The sequence below is a fragment of the Nicotiana tomentosiformis genome, chromosome 3, assembly GCF_000390325.3.
Source record: "Nicotiana tomentosiformis chromosome 3, ASM39032v3, whole genome shotgun sequence".
Classification (NCBI taxonomy): domain Eukaryota; kingdom Viridiplantae; phylum Streptophyta; class Magnoliopsida; order Solanales; family Solanaceae; genus Nicotiana; species Nicotiana tomentosiformis.
Window position 1 is genome coordinate 116,961,877 of NC_090814.1, and position 17,872 is coordinate 116,979,748.

The 17,872-nt window shown below is 35.6% G+C and overlaps 2 protein-coding genes across 2 annotated transcripts; one reads left to right on the forward strand and one right to left on the reverse strand.

Annotated features, from left to right (window-relative positions):
• The first annotated feature begins 4,286 nt into the window (after nucleotides 1-4,286).
• Nucleotides 4,287-13,375, forward strand: LOC104121649 (DDT domain-containing protein DDR4). The gene is made up of 12 exons (XM_009633695.4): nucleotides 4,287-5,323; nucleotides 5,410-5,520; nucleotides 7,459-7,545; nucleotides 7,625-7,662; nucleotides 7,762-7,843; nucleotides 9,020-9,126; nucleotides 9,277-9,433; nucleotides 11,505-11,597; nucleotides 11,694-11,817; nucleotides 11,895-11,937; nucleotides 12,026-12,214; nucleotides 12,290-13,375. Exons 1-12 carry the CDS (start codon nucleotides 4,844-4,846, stop codon nucleotides 13,032-13,034), a joined length of 2,256 nt encoding a protein of 751 aa, XP_009631990.1. The 5' UTR covers nucleotides 4,287-4,843; the 3' UTR covers nucleotides 13,035-13,375.
• A 1,127-nt stretch (nucleotides 13,376-14,502) lies between these two features.
• LOC104121648 (uncharacterized) lies at nucleotides 14,503-15,939 on the reverse strand. Its single transcript, XM_009633694.4, has 2 exons — nucleotides 15,784-15,939; nucleotides 14,503-15,680 (listed from the first exon to the last, which is right to left on the reverse strand). The coding sequence occupies exons 1-2, from the start codon at nucleotides 15,835-15,837 to the stop codon at nucleotides 14,736-14,738; spliced, it is 999 nt and encodes a 332-aa protein (XP_009631989.1). The 5' UTR covers nucleotides 15,838-15,939; the 3' UTR covers nucleotides 14,503-14,735.
• Nucleotides 15,940-17,872: the final 1,933 nt, after the last annotated feature.

Here is a 17,872-nt window from a genome sequence, read left to right on the forward strand (position 1 = left end):
AGGGCAACCGAAAAATAGAAAAAAATGGAAACGATCAAACAAGGAAAGGTCTTCCCCATCGCAAAACATACAAAAAAAAACACTTACGCCTCCAAAATATATATATATATATATATATATATATATATATATATATATATATATATATATATATATATATATTCGACTATTATTTTGAGAGCCGTTTTACAATATTATTTTTCCTATTTTTTTGCATTGAATTGTCTCATTTTAAGTTTCAAATAGTGATACACTTATACTATGCGTCAAATTAAGGACAATAAAGCACCAATTACTTTCGCCACTGTTACTAATGAATCATTCAAGACTGTTTTAAAGAGTCTTCCTTATTTCCGCATGATATCACATTAAAGACGATCTCTTAAATTACCTGTGTTCACTCTCTTTCTGAATAAGAAGTTAATCCGTTCATGTATTTCTCATTTGAATTTTACATTCATATACTACATATTAAACTTTATTATTCTCCCTAATTAAGTTTTAACTTAATTTCATAGGCATATACAATTCACCAATTATATACAAATTAGCATTAATGAATATCTCTTTTATATTAGGAATTGACTAGAGAATCAGTTATTTTTCATCCCTGCTCTCTTTCTTTCTCTTTCTCTTTCTCTCTGTCTCTCTCTCTTTCTCTCCTCTTCCGTTCTTTCCCCAATTTTTCTTCCTTCATTTTTCTATGCTTTTTATCCTCTCTTTTTTTTTTTTCCAGAGAATTAATCAATGAATTTTAATTGTTTTAATATAGAGTTTTAACCTAGCAATTTTCTTTCATTTTTACAATTGGTATTCGAATGAAATTGTCAATCAATAAATTTGAAAGTGTTTTGATTCTCCACCATTGATAGCCATTAAAAAATTTTAAAACTTTGAATTCGAATTTGGGTTTTCAAAAACTATTATTTGTTTGGATTGGGTGTTGTTGCAAATAATTGGGAATATTCTTTGGAGTTTGTATCTCAATTTTTGAGGGTATTTGGTGAAGATTAGACTTGATTTTGGCTGAATTGCAGATTGAAACTCGAAGAAGAAGAAGAAGAAGAAGAAGAAGAAGAAGAAGAAGAAGAACAAGAACAAGAAGACATGACATACGATATACTTACGAAATCGTATTTAAGTTATATTCTGTTGTAATTATTGTTGTATGAAAGTTAAAAAATAGTTGTTTAATATATGAATCGTTGTATGAATATAACTTTTAAATCAATAAAATTTTGACTATTAAATATATTTCCTTATTTGAATTATGTAAGAATTTCTAATATATAAGAATTTAAAAACAACAATTACACGTTGATTTAATTGTCCAACGAAACTACATCCAAGTAACCATATTTGTTTACCAATTCCATATAACCAGAAATTATATCCAAGTAACCATTTTTTGTTTACTAATTCCATATAACCATATTCTATTTACCAACCACCATACTTTTAAGTTAAGAAAATTGCTTTTGTTGTCTAAGTAAAGATTATATGGTTCCTCTTTTAGTTTTTATACAAAGTTGGAAAGAACAAATTCTATGTCCCTAGGTTACAATTTGTTTTTCATTACCATGTAAAAAATAGACTTATAAATATTAAATAAAAAATTAAGAACAAGACTCAACCCGAGAAAAAACCCAGTTTTTAAACTTTTAATTTATTATGTTATAAAAAGTAGCTTTAATTTATTTCCTACACAAAATATTTATTTTAGAATCTCGACAAATTAAATCAAATTTATTTAACACATATTGTTTACTAAACATAATACATACTGTATTGTTTACTGAACCTTCATCTAAATTAGAAAAATCAATCTTTAAATATGTAATTCTCTAATATATATACCATGTATTTTTTTTATGTCGAGAAAATTTTTAAACTTTTAATCTCTTTTATTATAAAAAGTAGCTTAGCTTCATTTTTCTACATAATTTATTTTAGAATCTTGATGATAAATCAATTGTCAAAAAGTTACCATTAATTTTAAAGTTTTATTTTTTTTGGTAAGAGGGGAAACCCGCAGCCGCTACAACCTCTGCCCTTCGGGTGAGCACTCTGTGTGCACTAGGTAAACCTCCCCCTGTGTAATAGCATGCAAATCATACATGGGATGTAAACCGCACTAGGCAAACTCTGTGCGATAGGCTCATCCTAGAAGGTATTGAGGGGGGATTCGATCCCAGAATGACCACCCTCCAAACCAAATGACAACCCCGAAGGGTTAATTTTAAAGCTTCATTATGAATGCATTAAATATCCTTTTTCAAAACTTTAAATTATTATTTAGTTTTTCAAGCTTTTAACATATTAAGGAAAATAATAACTATTTATAAAGATCTAGATTTTTTTTTAAAGAACAACTTCCTCAAGACCGGCCTAATTCAGTGACTAGAATTTTATGAAAAATACATTATTTAATAGATTAGAATTTCAAGAAATATATATTTGGGAATGTAGAAGCGCACTATAGGATAAAAAATTAGATAAATATTTATATTCAGTAATTAAGTTTTATAATATTTTGATGAAATAGCCGTTATACAAATTCTGATGTAATATAAATACTTATAGCATGTTTGGCCAAGCTTCTTTTTGGTCAAAAGTTCTTTTTTTTTTTTTACCAAAAATATTCTATATTAAGGTATTTGGCTAAACTTTTAGAAGGAAAAAAGTATTTTTGAGTAGGAGCAGAAGAATTTTTCGAGAAGCAGAAAAAATAGCTTCTCCCTAAAAGTATTTTTTCGAAAAATATTTTTGAGAAAAATACACTTAAAAGCACTTTTTAAAAGCTTAACGAAATACTAATTACTGCTCAAAAGTGCTTTTCAAATTAATTAACCAAACACAAGTTGCTTCTCACCAAAAATACTTCTTAAAATAATATTGTTGCGAGAAACACTTTTTAAAATAAGGTGATTTTAGAAGTTTGGCCAAACAAGCTATTAGTGTCACTGGTCAATTGATAGTCCAAATTTATATTACTTGTATTCTAAAGAGATATTAGGCGAGATACAACAACATAACGTATTTATATCTCATAACTATAATAAAATATTTATAGTTACAAATATTATATAACTAATTCAACTAAATTTATCATCTTTGCATGTACAGAAGATACTAAAATTCAGCTATTGTTTCAATGTATGCACTAATTTATTATTTTGAATATATTCTATATTGATTGACGCGAAAGACACGTGCAACGTACGTACACTAAAGCTACTACTTATTAAAAAGAGTGGAATCTATAATGGAGAAAACGATGAGAATCAAAATGTTTTGAACGCTATTTGAGTATATCACAAAAACTCAGGTTAGCGCAATTCAACTCCATAGAATTGAGGCAGAAAAATGAGGAAAGAAGAGAGGAGAAAAAAGGGAAAATAATGTAATTGAATCCCCTAATTTAAGGCACTAATTATGGATTGTATATAATTTGTAAGTAATCCTTAATTTGTAATATATAAAACTAGAATAATTTTAGTACATAAGCTTCAAATATTATATAGAAAAGAAAAAATCCCTAAAAAAATAAATTGATTTCTTTAAACACTTGGGGGAAAAAGCCACCAAATGCTCAAAGGCTATATGGACTCCAAATATACGGTAATTGTTGCCTTGCTCATACATGTGTTGTAATACAATTAAGCGAAAAATTCACAAAAATCTTTAATAATAACACCCACTATGTTTGAAGGATTTATCGGCTTGCATCAACTCCCGGAACCTCAACATAATTGCGGATCATTAAAAAAAATCCTGGGGGTCGGTCTCCTAACTTGGACCTATATAATACAATCGATCAATAAATTCACTTTTATCATATTTTATATATCACATTAGATAAATATCATCAAGAAATACTATTGACTTTCAAGATATATTGACGGTGAAATGATAGACACATAAAACCCAAAATCTCATTCAAGAGAGCATAGAGGTTTCAAAACGGTGGAAACAAAAAGTTAGAGAAACAACAGAAGTAGTTTGTGTTGTATTTTAATTTTAACGATACATAAACACAATTAAACCTAAGTTATCTAATTTAGCTTCTGTAATGATCAATGGAATCTCCATGTGGTCAGGGATTTTTGGTCTCCCCAACCTCTAACCTCTTTGTATGTAACAAAAAAATTATAGGGAACAATCCTACTCTCCTATTTTTCTTTCCTTTTAGAGGCTTAAAAATTTGCCAACTTTTGTCCCTTTTCCCATACTTCATTAAGTTGACCAAACATTTTTCCTGTCAAATATAAAGCAACGTTATTGCACGGCGTCGTTCTGAATATCCTTCATTCTTCCAGTTTCGTGAAAACCCTTGCCCTGAACCAAAGTTGTTAAATACATTCACAAATCACAACACACATTCCAATTCCGAAAGTTCCTAAATTCACCGTTCCAGTCCTAATTTAATCCAAATTCACCGTTCCAGTCACCAAATCCCACGCCACTCTCTCCCTTTACCCCCAAAATATTTTTCTCAGATATCCCTAAATTCTCTTTCTCCTCCCTCTTCTTTCCCTCTCCCCAAAAACAACACACAATTTCACACACCCACAAGAACTAAACACACCAAAGCTCAAATCTTTTTTTTTTAAAAATTATCACCCATCATTATTACAAGATTATTACCCATGTTCGATTTTCTTGGATGATGCTTTCCTTTTTTTACAGTAGCAGTAGCTGGAACCTCTTCCTAGATATTGCAGCTGTCGATAATATTTCAAAATTTTCTTGGCCAAAACCCCAACTTTTGTTCAATGCAACCCCACGATCTCCACCTGTAAACCCTCCCTAGACAATCCCTTCTCCGATCCCCCTCACTATCATGTCCGACCCACAGCCCTCCTCGATCCAACACGATACAAACAATACCCACTCGGAAAGCAAAGCTGAAAACAACTATAACAACAGTAATAGTAATGCTAATAACAGTAGTAGTAATAATAATATAGTTGTCAAGAGAGAGAGGCCGGCGAGGGAGTGTACGAAAAGGGCAGCGGCGAGGTTACAGGCGGCAGCAGCGGCGGAGGCGGAGGCTGCTGCTGCAGTGAGGAAGAAAAAGTCTGGAGTTAGGAAAGAAAGGTTAGCGGCTAGGTTATTGAGGGATGAGGAGGATGAGGAGGAGAAGTTTCTAGAAGGTGATAATGATGATGAGGAAGGCGAAGAAGACGGGTCGCCATCTTCGTCAAGGCAACAATGCAGCAAGATTGTCACACAGCTTGTGGGAGAGCCCGAGCCTTCGCAGTTGCCACGGTGGAACCTGCGGTCCATGTGGCAGTTAGCTTCCATATTGAATTTCTTGAATGTATGTTCTTAAAGTTTGTAACTTTAAGTGTTATGTGCATTTTTTTGGTGATAATGCTTACTTTTTTGCTTTTATGGGGATTTTAGGTTTTTAGGCCTTTGTTAAATATTAGAGTGGAGTTCTCAGCGGAGGAATTTGAAACAGCATTGATTACTCCAAATGATACACTTGGTGATATACATATGCCTTTGCTAAAGGTTGGTGATTTTGTCGTAATTCAATTGCTTTTGATGCAATTTGAGCTTTTACATACTCAGGTTTGGTGCTGCATTCACTTAGTATTTGATGGTTCCTACTTAACTCTAGTTCTCTTTGGTGTTGTGGCGACTCCTTATACTAAGTGTAATGGTTTTTTGTATTTGTGAACCTTTAGATTTTACTCTGGAAAGTTGACTTGCATTATCTGTTGCTTGAAATCAGAAAAAGAGTTTGTGCCCCACTTTTTAAACTAGAATTCTCTGCTCTCCTGTGTCTTTCTCTTCATTGGAAGTGAGGATTTCTGCAAAGTTTGCACCTTTTAACCTTTAATGCTGTTAGAAGGGTCATGAAACTACTTTGAGGACTATTTGTGTAGAGACATACTGATTTGCGATTATATATATAGCAAAGTCCTGTAATCTGTATGAAAATGTTTCTCATGAAACACGTAGAATTAACTTCAGAGTGACTTTTTACATGCATACCAATGCAGCTATACCTTGAAATATGCAGTTGGTTTGAAGTTAGCATTATGTAGAGAACCATCATTTTCAGTCTCTTTCTGGTGATGGACTTGTGTCTTTTGTGGAGCTAATCCTTTGATATATGTCTTTTCCCTTTGGTCCAGCAAACTTGCATTCAACGGGCAGGGGGTTGAGATAAGTAGTAGCATTTCCTATCACATGGTGCTGATGTTGGGCATTGTAGGTGTTGGTTTTAGATAATTACGTACTGTTTAGCAGGTTAAGTATTACCCTTAAATGCTAATAAAGGTCTTGTGACTTGGATTCTAAAAGAGATGTCTCTTCACGGTAGACATTTCATGCCTGTCACACTTCAAGATAGGGGTGGGACTCGGTGCCTAAAATGCATTATTATGTTTGAGGAAAGCATGGGGTTTACTTCATTACACGTTGTATCTTAAGTAGCGGTAGACAATGGTGATCTTTTCTTGATATGATTAAATGAGCATTAATGATTAAGATTTCTTTTAAAAACTGATGGGTGAAGGCCTTGATTGGAACATAATAGCAGTACTTTGCTGATCCGGATCTCTTTGTGACTTCTTGGTAGACCATGTTAGTGGCCTTATGGTTTGCTAGCCTTTGTACGACGTAGAGGTTAGAACCCAAAGAGGTGGTCTTCTTTGAGTTGGGCATATGTCCTGCTGATTTTCACATAATCGAAGGAGAAAACCGTACATGTGTGGTGCTACTCGTGATGGAGAAATGCTGTGTGCATACACCTGTTTACTACTCTTGTTCCCTGTTTAGTCAGGTCAAACTTAACTCTTTTGAGGAAGGTGTAGTGTTTCAGGGGTTTTGCATTGAAATTTCGTGCGTGACAGAGCAAGTGTCCGAGGGAGGGATTCCTATTTGCTTCCAAGTAAATATGATTCCTTTGGGGGAACAACCAAAAGAACGATGGATTGCATTTGGGGTGAACACAACTCATGAGAATGATTTAGCTTTTCAAAGTTGACTGTTAATCCATCCCATGCTTGACAGATAACAAAAGTCTGCATTCAAATCAAACATTTTTAGGCACACAATCTTTGCCTCCATGCTATATCCCCATTCTTATTGTCTTTGAGCTTCACATTAACATTTAATGGTTAAGGAGACTGGTCTGTTGATGCTTTCGTCTAACTGAATTTTACGCTCTATAGGGAGGCCATTTCAGAGATATAATTTTGCTCTCCTTGAGCTTTATATCAAAGCAGTGCTTCTAATATTTCAGTGATTTAACACTCAATAAAAGAGAAGATGTTTTGATGATTTGAATCACCACTGGTACATGTGTACACACATTTCATCCCCAGTAATTAGACTAACGTTTTTGTGAGTGGATTTACTTAAAATGCTCTTATATTGAAATTCTACCAATTTAAGGTTTTTCCATTTTCTCATTTCTATTACTTTTCCCCATCTCTGTAGGCAATTCCACCAGTTACCCGAGTGGCACTTGGACACAATACATGGATTACGGTTTTGTGCAGGAAATTAAGAGATTGGTGGCATTGGGTAACTTAACCATTTGAACAAACTGAAGTGAGCTTTAGTTGTACATATTTTTGAATAACTAACTGATAACTTTCTGCAGGTTGCTGAAGGGGAACTACCTATAGTCGCTTCACATGGGTGAGTTAGAGAGGTTTTTGTTCTTGAAGTGCATTTGGTTTGTGTATGTACTTATCAAAAAAAGTTTATGCATGCTAACTAGCCCCTTTGAATTTTCAGGGCTGAAATTGAAGCTTATAATGCACTAGATCCTGCAGTTCGTGTGGTGATTTTGAAAGCATTATGTGATATTCGTGTTGAGGTATTTTGCATCTAAATTTTATTTTATCTTTAATTCTTGCCATCTACTGTGTTATTTCCAAGCTCACTTGGTTCCGGAGACAGGTTTGTGATTAGCTACTTATTATATTTGGGTAATCAATGATTTTTGAAGACTACTGATTTCTTAAACCATATTTGTTACGTTCTCAGCGGTTCAGTTTGACTTGGTTTAATTATCCAGAAAAGATAACAAAATAGCTACTGAGTTATCATAATTGAATCAGACATAACTTTGTTCTTTAATTTAGACACTTATAAACTATATGAATCTACCTGAATTTGCAATCTTTCCCATTGCAATCAACCAAAAAAGTATAAGTTATAATCATAGGCAGAGATTGATTCTGTTTGACTCTTGATTAGTGAAATTGGACTGCCATTGTGGATTGACGACGTAGTTTTCTTAGAAGTATTCTCAGGCATTTGGTACATCTCATAAAATGAAGGGTATAGTAGTTTTGGAAGTTCATCATTGTCCTCTTTCAAGTGGTGACTCTTCTCCAATTACTAGACGTGTCTAAGTTATGTTAGATCTCTTCTGGGATTAAGTTTAGTTTCACTCTATGGGGCCGTGTTTGCACCCAACAAAAAGGAAGCAGAGAAAAGAGGGGAAAAAAGGAAGAAAACTTGACTAAACAGGACTTTCCTGCATCATACAGGCATCTATAGTGTTTATAATAGAGCATTTATTCTCAAAAGAAGAAAAGGAAGAGAAGCAGGCACTTCAAATTACCAAAAGGTTAAGCTGGGTGATTGTTAATATACCTTTAGCCTATTTTTCATAATGTGGTCTAAGTGGTCTTCAATGAGATTCAAATATCTGGTTTTGGAATCTTCTATGCAGCACATCATCGCACCTAAGTGGTAGAGATTGGTGCACCACATGTAATTTTCTTCCGTCAATAGGAAAAGAGAAGTATAAAAAGCATTCTAGTCCAAAGATCAAGGATTAGATGGAATGTGGTGAGGCAAAGTTCTTTTTAATTTATAAACAAGGATGTGATGAGGCAGAGTAGTCCTTTAACCCCTTCTTGAGCACCTAGTACTGGATAATATACAAACTTATGTAGCTTTCTCTGGATTTTATGTCTAACCCTTCTGAAGTTTTTAATTTTTAATGTCATTTGAGGTCCCAATATTGTTGGTTATTTTGCAGCAAGAAGATATTCGTAACTACATAGACGACTCCTTGAAACAAGGTGTTCGCCTTTCACTTTTCCGAAAAGAACGTATTGGCGGTGATTCTCATGGAATTTCGTACTGGTAGATAACTTCACTCGCAATACTTCCATTTTTCTTAGATATTACGTAATATTGTTTATAGGTTCTCACAGCACTAGGTGGAGAATAGATATTTCCTATGGTGGATGTTGTTCACTGCAAAAGTCTCTTTGCTTTTAACTTCATTTACAGGTATGAGGATGATCCTGTCATTGGGCATCGATTGTACCGAGAGATTAGAAAGGTTGAGGTCAAGAAAGGAAAGGGCAAGAATGTTCCGGCAATACCTAACTCATGTTACCAGTGGGAAACTGTTGCAACTAATTTCGATGAATTCGGGGATGTTTCTGTAAGTTCTCATCATGGTCTGTTGCTTATATATCCATTATGTTATAATTCTTAAAAATGATTGTCACAATCTCCTGCGTCTGTGCAACGATGCTTTGAGAAGAATTATAGGATACTAAGGTCATGGATTCGTTAGTATTAATGTCCTTAAGAGGATCTGAAGATCTTTGAGTTCCACAATCATGCTTAATCTATTGTGGTTTTGGTATCAGATTAAAGGTAGTCCCTTGCTCTGGAATTTCGCTCTTTGCTCTCCTATCGTATACCGGTGTTGTCAAAGGTGCGCTTAAAGCGCGCTTAAGCCTTGAAGCGAGGCTCAAAACATGTTGAGCGCTTCGCCTCGCTTTGTGGGCGCTTTAGTATCGCATCAAGGCTCTTAGGCATACTTTTACTTGCCAATGAGTGTAATCCTGAAAATGCATCATTAAACAATTGATATTTCACTTTATCGTAAATTTTTTTCAATTTCTTTGTCCATATATTTGTTATTCATGCTTATAATTATTAGTCTTAGACTACATATACATATTTTTACTTTTTCTCCAGTTGCGCCTTTTTTCATTAAAGCCCACGCTTTATTTGCGCTTTGCACTTTAAGCCCCAACAAACCTTAGAGCTTTTTTGCGCTTTTCACCTTTGATAACACTGCCATATACTCCCTCTTTCAATTTATACTCCAATTGTTTGATTTTGGGACGTCTCAAAATATACACTATTTGATTAGTATTATTACTTTATACAACTTTTATAATTTTTCTAATTGTCAAATTCGTTAACTCTTGAAATTGTGAATTCTGACTCTCCATCTGTCCCAGATTATTTTGATACTCTTTCCTTTTTAGTTTGTCCCAAAAAGAATGATACCTTTCTATTTTTAGAAACATTTTAACTTTAAACTTCACATTTTACCCTCAATGAGATGATTGAGCTGGTGCATATAGCAAATTTTGAGAGTGCTGCATTGGTGTATTGGATAGACACTAATAACTATAAAGTAAATGAAATCACAAAATTATCATGATTCTTTTTTATCTCTTGATAAGAACATAAACTTATTGAGATTTACCTTGCTTTCTGAAAAAAAGAGATAAGTTCATATAAATTCATGAAACAATAAATATGAGTTTGTCTACAAGAACTCACTGATGGAAGAGAGATACTCTTAATACTATTAATCAAGCAAACTCATCACAGAAAAGTAATATTATACTCTGAGATGTTTATTTAAAACTTTTTAGCTCTGACCAATGAATATAGGAAAACAAATGCATCATGATGCTCAACTTGCTTCCATTTTTTTACACTCAAAAGATGACAAACAGCTTTCTTCACAGGGTAAAAAAAAGAGAAAAAACAGGCAACTTTTGGATTTTTCAGTTTTACCAAGAATTGGCACCAAGAAAAGGGCCTAAACAAACTAGGGAAGACTAAGAACTATTGAGATTTTAAAACAAAGAAAAAAAGAAATAATGGGAAATACAAAATGAATAAGGCAACAGTGTACTATGTTACCTTCTCAAAAAAAGAATTTAACAGTGTACTGCAAATAAAATTTCAAACAAAGAGCAGTTACATCCACGGAAATCATCTTTGGTGGTCTGGTAATCAACTCTACACACGTACATCTTTTTGTCCTATCCCTAGAAGATTATTTTTATTTGAAAATGTGGTTGGTTGGTTTTTTATCCTTTATTAACTGCGTTGATAACTTGTCAACTTAAATCTGGGTCAAAAGGCATTTCTTTTTTGATAATTGCAGTCTGAATGATTAACTGTCCTATTTCACTTCGTGGTTAAGCTATGTTTAGCCAACAGCAGGTCGAAAACGGTTTGATTTGAATTAGTAAGATTTTCAGATGAACCTTGCAATTTCCATTTGAAAATTTTCGCTCCCTACTAAAATGAAGCAATTTGAAAGTTGTAACCACCTTTTGTTTGGAGGACATCCCTCCCAGCTTAATGCCACCGCTTTCTTTAACGTTATCCTTTTGCTCCATTTTCCCTATTTTCTTCACTTTTTGTTACCTTAAGCGCTATCACCTCATTGTGAAGTCCCTTCATTGTGACTGCAGGAGAAGCTATTCTCGAGTAAAAATAGAACAGAGGCTTCTGTTGGAAAGAAGTTGAAAAATGACATGCTTCCTGAGGTTGAGAGGGTCCACAAGGTAATCTATGATTCATTGTCCCAAGCTCTGAGCTGTTCCGGTTTTCAGTGACTTCATATTATGGGACTACCGGTACTGAGATTGTGTTTTGTGCAGAGGAAAGAGAAATTGCTGAAGAAACAACATAGACAGGCATTGATGCTTGATAACATGCTAAATATGGATGGTCTTGGTGGTGGACGTGCCTTGCGGGGTAGGAAGCCTGTGACCTACACATTTGGTAAGTGCATTTTATTTGGTCCTGCTTATGTGATGGTCAAGTATTTGACGTCTAATTGGACATTGGGTATTGCACAGATGATTACGATCGGTCAATTAATGAGGCTATCAAGCTAACCAAGTAAGGATGATTTTCTATTGGAAAGTCTCTCCCCGTCTGTGTCTTTTGTAATATGCTGACATGTTTGTTCTTTCCTGTCTCCTTTCAGGAAGAATCAACCATCCCCAGAACCTATTTTGAGGAGAGAAGCTGCCACAAAGCATGAAACTACTACAAATGGTAGATTGGGTAGTCCTCCACACTTGTCTCAACATGTGTCTTTCAGAGTGCATTCTCCTAAATCACCTGAATACGATGAATATGACGAAGACAATGAAGATGAACTATTAGATCGAAGGTACTTGCTCCATGTGTTTTGAGATCTCTTTGGTTCTTTCCTTAATTGACTAACTGGTACTCTTCTTACATGCAGCAATCGTAGGAGGCAGAGACCCCAACGCTATTCTGCATCAGAGTTTGTTGAAGCATTATCTGAAAATGAGGCAGATATTGACAGTGATGATGATATAATGGGTGAAGCGGTATATGATGAAGAATATTTAAGGAAACGAAAACATCGGAAGGTGTCAAGTAGCTCGGAAGGAGATGATGAGTACCACTGGGATGAAGAAAATCCTGAAGATGAAGAAGAGGAGGATGAAGATGAAGCAGATTCCCTAAGTGCCAGTGACGAGAGCGACGAGCCACGGAGATTTAAGAAACTGCCGGGCCGCACAAGAAGAGAAACCAAGTTGAGGTCAGTGGGCAACCTTCAGTCAGGTTTAAGACGCAGTAACAGGGCGACCAGAAACCGTATCAATTATAGCCATTTAGATCTGTCAGAATCTGAGACCGAGTCAATGAAACCTGAGAAGTCAAATGGATCCGATGAGCACTATGATGCAAGTGATAATGCAGAGTTCTCAATGGGAAGTGAAAACACAGAGGAAAACAATGACAATCAGGAGGTGAAAGCTGAGCAACCTGTTGATGTACCATCTGAGATGACAACAGCAGATCAAAACAATGTACCAAAGAGAACAAGCAGTCCAGATCAAGATGATGTTGAAAGTGGAGGGAAAAGGCGCTTTCTTGATCTTAATGAGCTTGCCCCAGGTTCTGGATTTGATGATGGTCCCAATTCAGTGATGAAAGATGAAGGTCCAGATGACTTTTGATGTTTTACTCTGAGATCCTGTTGCTTGTAGTTTGGTCTTGCAAGCTGATTATCTGGTAGTTAACTCTGGAATTTTTTAGTCCGCTCCACGATGGAAGCAAGGAGTATCCCCCCGGCGAATTTTGGCAACTGTGACGCAGTTTGTTTATCCCAAGGGGAGCTTAATCAGAACTGAGAAAATTATGTAGATGATGTAGTCATTTTTTAGCATTTCTACATTCACCTATGAAAAATGGTGGGGGCATTTGGAGAGTCTCTTTCTTGTTCGCTGTACAATAACATTATAACTAATACTGTAACAGAAATATCACTTCTAGATGTTTAGAATCATTAATTTAGCGAGGTGCTTGGTATCATTTCCTCCAACAGTCGCTCAGCTCAGATGTTGAGCCTGCTGATAGTATGACTGAATTCCAGGAAGTTTGTAATGCTTGCGCTGTAATGTTCTCCAAATTTTGGGTTTGTGTTACACAAGTAGTTCGATGATCTTTTATAATTCCCACGCTGGAGCCTCCAACCAGTAATGTCAAATACAATAGTGACGAAAACCTTGTGGTCTATAGCTATTGCCTTTCTCCCCCCCCTGCATTGTGTTATAGTTTCTTTAGTTTCAGGCGAATGTTTGCCTACTTATTTTGAATCCTTGTCTTGTGATTCCTTTATGGCCTTTATCAGTTTCATCTGTTTGTTTGAGTTGAGAGCTTCTACCATCTTCGTAAGGATTTGTTTGCATCTTCTTTCCAAAGATTTGGGCATCAGGTTCTGGACAATATGAGAAGGTCCGGTCTTTGTCTCTCTTTACAAGCATTTCAACTGATTCAACAAGGGATCCGCCCCCAAGCCAGGTAATTCTTTTTGTGTACCTTGAAACCATCCCTGAAACTACGGTAGGAGAGCTTAATGTGCTTATTCATTTCTTCACTCCTTGTAAGAGCTGGATCCAATTTGTTTGCTTTCAGTTAATAAGTGCGTCTTATCAATCTAAGTTGGATTTGGCACGAAACGGTTCCAAGTAAAAACAAAAAGGTAATTAAGGCTGTCTTGGTGCTAAAAGATCTGATTCAGATTTAAAGATGTGTTTAGTTATCATGAATTATAAAAGAGACTTTTCTATGCTGATGTGGTGTTCCAATGATGTTAGAACTATTACAAGGGTTTTGCACCTCTTAGGGTGATTACTACTTTCTTTCCTTTGTTTTAACGGGTATCTTTTTAAGACGAGCTGTCTATATTAACCATTACTACCAAGATACTAAGCAATTGGAATTCTAGAAATTACGCGCTTTATTTAGCACCGCGGGGTGATGCGCGCTACTAATGTTTAGTTCCCCACACAGTACCACATCAACAAGTACATGATGCACTATAAAAGAGCACTTATTTAAGACTAAGGTAATTGGCAGCTAAAACATAGGAGCGAAACATAACGGCGAAGATTAAACTGTAAAACCAGGCCAGCTTGTAAGGACTTGCACATAATAGTAATCTATAGAATACAAGTAGCAGAATACACTAACCGTGTACAAGTACAACTTGTCAAACGTCCTAATTCACTGTTAAACAAAATATAGGTTCAGGAACGGTGTTCCTAATTACAATAGTCCTACCATTTACAAGGTACCCTTCTACATCTAAAAGACAAACCTAATATCTACATAATTAGTACTCCTAAGAGTTAAGACGCCTTCTACCTTCAAAAAGTTCAAACCCAAGTGCCTCTAAGAAGGGCACGGATAGGAGCAGTTTCACCAAAAGTCTTCACCAAATCCGAACAAGACGGATCATGTTCTGCTTCTTCTTCTCCTTCAGTTTCTGTCTTCAGTTCCAATCCCAACTCCTCTTCTATATCATCAGATGCAGATATCAGCAGAAACTCACATCCTTCATAGTTCAAAAAATCCGGAGGATCCGCTGGATGGTATCTCAGCTGCCCAAATTCACCTTGTAAATGTGCAGGAAATGTGGACTTCCTCTTGTTCTGAAGTCCCCTAAACTGAGTTTTTCCACTTCCATGTAAATTCGGATTCTTGATCTGAATCAGAAATGACCCTTCTCTCTTTATGTTCAACTGCTCCTGTGGTTCATTTTTCTCATCCTCTGCTGGAAATTCAAGCTTGTAAACTAAATGAGTATGCATTCTCTTCCCCGGATTGTGCCGCAGAATTCGATATATTCCTTCTCCTACAGCTCTAGCTGGTGCTACTACACGGTGTCCTCTGGTTGATGTGTCATATTCTTCGCCCTTGAGAGCTGCTTTTACATCGTCTATTTTCGTTGTCACCATTTCCACGAAACCCCAATATGGTCGGTGCCCCGTTTTCTTACTAGGATCCGGGAGACTTTTCCGGCCCATTACAATGAACCGGAGCAAAGGTTGCTTCTCAATGTTAACTTCTTCTGATCCATGTCCACCCTCACCGCCGGAATGTTCCTTATCGGAGGAAATGTCGCGGTTGGGTTTTTCGGGGTCTGTATGAGAGCCGAGCTCTTCACCTTCCTTGCCGGAATGAGGATCTTGCTTGACTTCGACGGAATGTTCGCCGGACTCTGGACGGAGAACGATGTATAAGCGTTGGACATCGTTGGGGTTATGCGCTTCTTCTTTGCCGACTTTTGGTCGGTAAAAGAAGAATATTTCTCCTCTTTCCTGTAGCGTTTAGTTTTGGACATTAATCATCCATATGTCATGAACTTGTGGGACATATTTGCAACTACATAATGAAAAATCAAAGTCAAAGGTAGACATGTACCTGAACTTCAACGCTCGGTTCATTTCTGGTCTTTGATTCCTCGCCTAGTCCCATGGCAGAAATTTTGTTCTTGGAAAGGTGCAACGACCGATTGAGTTGAGAAAACTGAAAATTAAGATAAAGTCGATGCAGTTTTAGATATGCTGATGGAAGGGTGAAACGGTTTAAGGCCACGTACGCTCAGTTAATGAGACGTGTTGCTTTTTTAGCACATACTACTTTCCACGTTTCTACTACAAAAATACTAAGTGAAATAATTGTCTTAACGACCTAACTGCAGCTTGTCATTGTTAGCAGCTAAGGCATTTCGGAACACTTTTACCATTTCAAAGTAGCTTAACCCACTCAATATTTACACAATTATATATGTTAAGTACTAGATTTGTTGCCTAATAATAAAGGTATGATGGTGATAAAAAAATGGAGGGTTAATTTTACGTATAATCACGAAAGTTTATTTATTATAACAGTAAAGATATAATATTATTTTTTGATTGTAGTAAACTATTGAACTTTATCATTATAACACTTAAAGATATAAAATTATTTTTTGTCTCACTAAATATTGAATTTTTACCTAGTATAATAGCAAAATTGTTATAAAATAAAGACTGTAAAGTAAAGACAAGTATAAAGAGAAACTGATATATTATTCAAACTTCAAACTTATGTACATAATGAACTGAAAACTCCTCTATTTATAGAAGAAATGAAGCAGCTGCGAGACTTTTCACGAAGCAGATGCAAGGCTTTTCTTTAGCTGCTTGTAAGCTGTCTGCATGAGCTGCTTGCAACCTGCCTGTTTAATAAGAAGCTGCTGCAAATTATTTCATTGAGCTGCTTGCAATCTGCCTGCATCAGCTGCTTGTAGATAAACTTCAACAGAGTACTAAATGGATTATCTATAGCGGAGTAATAAATGAACATCCACAATATAATTATTTTCATAACACTCCCCCTTGGATGTTCATTAAAAGGTATTGTGCCTCGTTAAAACCTTACTAGGAAAAACCCAGTGGGAAAAATCTCAATGAAGGAAAAAGAGTACACATATTTAGTAATACGCATTTCTAGTTGCCTCATTAAAAATCTTATAAGGAAAACTCTGTGGGAAAAAACCTTAGTAAGGAAAAAAGAGTACATCGCGTATTTTACTCCCCCTGATGAAAACCTTGTTTCAAATATTTGAGTCTCCGCATTCTAATCTTGTATACCATCTTCTCAAAAGTTGAAGTTGGCAAAGATTTAGTGAATAAATCTGCCGGATTGTCACTTGAACGGATTTGCTGCACATTAATGTCACCATTTTTCTGAAGATCGTGTGTGTAGAATAATTTTGGTGAAATGTGCTTCGTTCTATCTCCATTTATAAATCCTCCCTTCAATTGGGCTATGCATGCAGCATTGTCTTCGTATAAAATTGTGGATCTTTTATCACACTCCAAACCACATTTTTCTTGAATAAAATGAATCACTAATCTCAACCATACGCATTCCCTACTTGCTTCATGAATAGCTATTATCTCAGCATGATTTGAAGAAGTAGCAACAATTGATTGCTTTGTGGAGCGCCATGATATGACAGTACCTCCACATGAAAACACGTACCCGGTTTAAGATCGAGCTTTATGGGGATCAGATAAATAACCTGCATCTGCATAACCAACAAGATCTGCACTACCTTTGTTAGCATAAAACAAACCCATTCTAATGTCTCCGTGTAGGAGAAGAGCTATATCTTGCTAGTAAATTAATAGAAAATGCTATGACAGGCCTTGTAGCATTAGCAAGATACATAAGTGCACCAATTGAACTGAGATAGGGTGTTTCAGGACCAAGGAGTTCCTCATCCTCTTCTGGAGGTCGGAACGGGTCCTTATTCACTTCAAGTGATTGAACAACCATTGGTGTACTTAATGAATGCGCTTTGTCCATGTAAAAGCATTTTAAGATATTTTCTGTATAGACAGATTGATGGATAAAGATCCCGTCTGCTAAATATTCAATTTGCAGACTAAGACTAAGTTTTTCCCTTTGGAGCTCTTCTGGAGTTCCTATGAGATTTATGTCATTAACATAAATGGCACGT